The sequence below is a fragment of the Corylus avellana genome, chromosome ca10, assembly GCF_901000735.1.
Source record: "Corylus avellana chromosome ca10, CavTom2PMs-1.0".
Lineage (NCBI taxonomy): Eukaryota > Viridiplantae > Streptophyta > Magnoliopsida > Fagales > Betulaceae > Corylus > Corylus avellana.
This window is the reverse complement of record NC_081550.1, coordinates 16,652,169-16,657,661: the sequence shown is the minus strand read 5'-3', so window position 1 is coordinate 16,657,661 and position 5,493 is coordinate 16,652,169. Positions and strand designations below refer to the sequence as shown.

General features: G+C 36.8%; 1 protein-coding gene across 1 annotated transcript; it reads left to right on the top strand.

The window, feature by feature from the left end:
* Positions 1–3,617: 3,617 nt before the first annotated feature.
* Positions 3,618–4,630, top strand: LOC132164388 (geranylgeranyl pyrophosphate synthase, chloroplastic-like). The gene has a single exon (XM_059574896.1). The coding sequence runs from the start codon at positions 3,677–3,679 to the stop codon at positions 4,580–4,582; it is 906 nt and encodes a 301-aa protein (XP_059430879.1). The 5' UTR covers positions 3,618–3,676; the 3' UTR covers positions 4,583–4,630.
* Positions 4,631–5,493: the final 863 nt, after the last annotated feature.

The following is a 5,493-nucleotide window of genomic DNA, read 5'->3' as shown; positions in this document are numbered from 1 at the left end:
TTCCTGGTTTTCCGGTTCCAATTCTGGTTCCGGTTTCCCGGTAATTTTTTACACCCCTAAAAAATTCCATAACAAAATTTGGTCTCTCTCTCTCTCTCACATACATATCTCCTTCCTTGCATTTTGTCCAAATACCATCATAAATCCATTTTTCTACCTTTCCAAATTCCAACCCAACCCTAACCTTCTTTTTCCTAAGGAAACTCGTAATACTTCTAATAGCACTTGTATTGTTAAGTAAACTGTCACATTAATTTATAAACGACTTTATAATAAAAGTTGTAGTACCTTTAGCACTACCCTAAAGGTACTACAACACAGTATACATGGAAGTGTATAAGAAAAAATACCAGCAAAGATGTTAGCATTCAAACAAAGATTTAAGAAAACCATAAGAGTCTATCAGAACGAAATAAGGCACGAAGAAAGATATACATACATTTTCCAAATGAATGTTCACAATTTGATCATGGATACACAAACTACTTTCTTGCCACTGATTCGTGTATCATTTCAATATTAATAAATAGACCCTCAAAGGAGAGGGTAAAAAATACAAGAATATGATATAAATAAATAAAAAATCACCATCTTTGCTCCATCGATCTTTCTCAATATTCTAACTAACCTAGCAGGAACAGGTTTTTCCTGCACAAATTTATAGGCCTTGATTGACCTGAAATTCGTTTCTCTATGGCCTTTAAAGATAGTTATAGTTAAATAACCGATCTTTTATATATATATATATATATAAAAGAAAGGAAATGGTGGTTAGGTAATGTACGCAGCTTCCGCGGCATTGCGCAGTAAACAGCAGGGCCGCATGCTTTGCCAAATTCTATTCTCCAAAAGTCATGAGTTGGATGTTGTGTGTCCTCCTAGGAAAAGACACTGGAAATGTCTCATTTTTCAAAGACAAGACAAGCCTCACTCACTCACATCCCATCCTTCGCCGCAAAAGGGTCGACATTGAAAGTCGAAAACTAAATAATATTAATAATTAATAAACCATCCATCTTTACAATTATTATTATTATAGCACCACAAACGTCTACTCCAGAAGTTTGACGTGGAAAAAACGTATACTAATAAATTAAAATAAAATTAGTGATGATAAGTTCAAAAGGCAGGGTGTTGGATTACGCTCACAATCATATATAGTCTGTCACGTGTGAACAACTTAGAAAAAAAGAAAGAAAAAAAATGAGTGTTTGTTTCATAGTCAAAAGCTAGGCAGGCAGCTTCCAGAGCATTTCGCAAGGGTTCTAAATGAGTGTTTGTTTTTTTATGGGTTCTTTCTTTCTTTCTTTCTCCAAAGTCCACGAGTTGGATTGTGTTGTAGGAAAAAGGGGTTGGAATTGTGTCATTCTTACGTGGTTGCAATTTTCGGTTGTATTGCTTTGACTTTTTTTGTATTTTAATTGGGTTGTGTTACTTTTCCTTGTTTTTCTTGCTTGTAATTAGGTTATGTTCTCTTTCTTGATCTGCTCGTTTGTTATTTTGGTCCAGATTCTTGGAGTTGTGGATGTGAACGATATCATAGCTTTCGGGTCGAGGAGGATGTGTGTTGGCATGGGGTCCTTTTGATCTCAGGGTCGAGATTTCAGGTCAAGCAATAAGAGCTACTTATACATTAGTTTGTGTCTGCCTAGAGCAAATTTGTTATTCCAACTAAAGATTAGTTATAGGTTAACGAATGTTTAGCGTCTTTGATGTGTAATCTTTTAGCTATAGCTTTAATCTTTTAGCTTCGGGTATGATGTTTCAGAATGTTCCTTCTTCAATTAGAAAAAAAATAATAATAATAATTGTGTCCATTTAATTGTGTCACCAAATTACTCGGAAGGTGGCGGCGGAAAAGAGTGCTATCATTTCTCTTCTTATCATTTTGTTAAAAAAAAAAAAAAAAAAAAGTAGGGAGAGAAAAAAAGTGATGTGGAATTAAATAATTTGATAGTTATTGAGCTGATTTTAATTTTATGGGTGAGTGGTAAAATTGTGAAAATGAAACACATGAAGTGAGGAATGCTTGATCCACTTCTTTCATGGGCCGTGGGGCAAATTGGTCCGAATTGGTGATAGGTTGTTTCCGCTTCTTTAAAAAGCTCTAGGTGGCGAAATAGGCACAAGACCCAAGTGTAACCACATTTTACTACCCATTGGGCCCCGTAGCATCTGGAATCGAGAGAACAAGAACCGGCCTTCCCATAATCTAGCCTTTCAAGTTTTCTGACCCATCACAAGTTTGCCTTGATCCCCTAGATCCCCTAGTAGATTTTTTTTTTTTTAAGTTGTGCTAAAAATTATATTTTTATTTTATAATTATGATTTGTCAGTTTTAATTAATTTTTGGATAAAGTCCACTTATCTCTCTCAAATTACTATCCCAATAACAATCTATCTCACAAACTATCAATTACGACAATTTATCCTCCAAATTACCAAAACAATGACAATGTACCCCCTAATACTAACAAAGTCATGAAATTATCCCTATATAATTTTTAATAAGACAAAAATACCCTTAAAATTTTGAAAAAATAAATAAATTTTAGTAATTTTGTTTTTATTTTAGTAAGGGTAATTTCGTCATTTTGTTAAAAGTGAGGGTACATTGTCATTGTTTTGATAGTTTGAAGGGTAAATTGTCACAATTAATAGTTTGGGTGGTAGATTATCATTAGGGTGGTAGTTTAAGGAGGTTAAATGGACTTTACCCTTAATTTTTAGATCAATCATGGTTAATAAAATATTCAAAAATTAGTTGAAATTGTCATGCATAATTGTGGAATAGTTGTTAGATAAAAAATATGATTTTATTCTTTTAAAAGTTGAAAAATTACAAGATTTATCTTTGAAGTTGTTACAAATAACTACTTAGGTGTCAACGGTGACAAACAACTTCTTTGTAGTTGTAGTATGCGTTTATAACAAATGACTCCCAGTTGAGTTTTATTTGAACGAATTTGGCAAGAATAAAATGCATTTTTATCTCAGTAATCTTTGTAATTTAAAAGAATAGGAGATTCGATATCTTTCGGATATGGTCGGCAATTTTTGACACTATCTGCAAACTTGACACGAACCCAATATCAAATTAAAAGGGTTAGAGTTGATGAACTCGGCACGAACTCAATACAAAATTAGAGGGTTAAGGTTAAAAGGTTTGACCCGTTTAATTAAAATGGTTGTGTTAAAGTTTACCTATATAATCTTATACAGATATTTCGTCATGACCCGAACCCTCCTACAAGTGAATACAAATTGTTATCCCTATCTTCAAACATAACAGGCATATTTCTATTGTATTAGATCCCTATGAGGATTTTAGTTCATTTACAAAAGAAATGTGAATAAAGAAGAAAAGAAATATAAGTTTTTTTTAGCAGAAAAGAAAGATTAGTACTTAAATAACTTAAATGTACCAATCTTGTCCCCTTCTTCCATCTTCAGCGTGTTGGTCCAAGTTTCTCTTGGCCTCTGAAACTCTTCAACTGTCTGCACAACTAATAATGCTACATATTTTTATCAAAAAATTTAAAAAGAAAAAATGAAAAACATTTGCTGGGTGGGTAGATGAGTCAAATTTCCATTTTTGGTATATTTTCTTGGCATTCTCAGAAGGCGACGAGCCATCTTCCCTTTTCATCTCTCTCTGACTCAGCGGTGTTTGACCATGGAAAGCTCATACCCCACCTTCAGTTTCAAAAACTACATGGCCCAAAAAGTCAACGCCATCAACCAAGCTCTAGACGCCGCCGTTTCGCTGAAAGAGCCCCGGAAGCTCTACGAGGCCATGCGCTACTCCCTCCTCGCCGGCGGCAAGCGAGTCTGCCCCATCCTCTGCATCGCCGCCTGCGAGCTCGTCGGTGGCACCGAAAGCATGGCGATAGCAGCCGCTTGCGCTGTGGAGATGATCCACACCATGTCTCTGATCCACGACGACCTTCCTTGCATGGACAACGACGATCTCCGCCGCGGAAAGCCCACGAGCCACAAGGTCTTCGGCGAGGCCTTGGCGGTTCTCGCCGGCGATGCCCTCTTGGCAAAGGCGTTCGAGCACATAGCGGCGTTCACTGTGGGCGTGCCGCCGGAGAGGATCGTCCGTGGGATTGGGGAGCTCGCGAGATTCATTGGGCCCGAAGGGGTTGTTGGCGGCCAAGTTTTTGATATAAGTTCAAAGGGAATTTCTGACGTGACCTTGGAGCACCTCGAGCTCATCCATCTGCGCAAGACCGCGGCCATGGTGGAAGGGACTGCGGTTCTCGGAGCCGTACTGGGAGGAGGTTCCGATGAGGAGATTGAGAGACTGAGGGCTTTCGCGAGATACACTGGGTTGCTTTATCAGGTAGTGGATGACATTCTTGACATGACAAAATCGTCGGTGGAACTGGGAAAAACGGCAGGGAAGGACTTGGTGGCTGATAAGGCCACGTATCCGAAGCTGATGGGCATCGAGAAGTCGAGAGAATTTGCAGAGAAACTGAAGGACGATGCCCGGGATCAGCTCTCCGGGTTTGACCCTGAGAAGGCGGCGCCGTTGGTTGCTCTGGCCAATTACGCTGCTCATCGCTCCAACTAGTCTCCTTTCACTGCTTCAACTGCTTGTTTCTTCAGATTGCCGATCTTCGCTGAAAATAAGAAGAGAAATGGCTCTCCTTTCATTTTTCATTTTCACTTGCTCTATTTTTGTAACTTTTGTTAAATCTTAATCATTAATTTTATCATTTTTTTTTCAATCTAGGTTATTCTAAGTAAAATTCCAATTCCAATTTTTTATATGAAGGCGAGATAGTGGTTGCATTCTCAAAATGCTTTAGAATCCATCGGACGCAAACACCACAATGGCTTAAGTTATTTTTCTTTTTAATAAAAATAGAAACTTTGTATACAGAGCTAATCACATTAATATATAATAAAATCCCAAGTAGCTGAGATGTTGCACAACTAGATTGAGATTTAGAATAACTTTGTTGTCTAGTAATTCGAACAATAAATGTGAGCCACCTGTCCAAACAAATCTTGGACAGTCAACCCACTTACTTTGGCAGGTACACCTCAAATAAATTTGTCACATTTACAATCCGAAAAAGCAAATTGATAACTATCCGAATCACCACAACTAAGCAATTGGTCTGTAAGGAGATTGAACAACAATGTTTTCAAAAGAGAAATGCTTATTGTCAATATTTTTTCTATATTTTCTACATCTCATCTTACAAATCAACCATTAGATTTGTGAACTAATGTGCATTATGTTACGTAATATTTGTTTAAACAGCCCAAGTATTCACATTGGGTCTTGTTTCATATATAGACGAAGAATAACAAGATTACAATATTTGAAAGTTAAATTTACAATTAACTAATCTGTACTGTTAGAATTCAAGTTATCTAATTTGTACTATTTGAATTCAAACTGAGAATGATAGAACTTTTAGTTGTGCTAAGACTTTGAATGACTTGTGAGCTGTGGATAAGGATGTGTTCCAA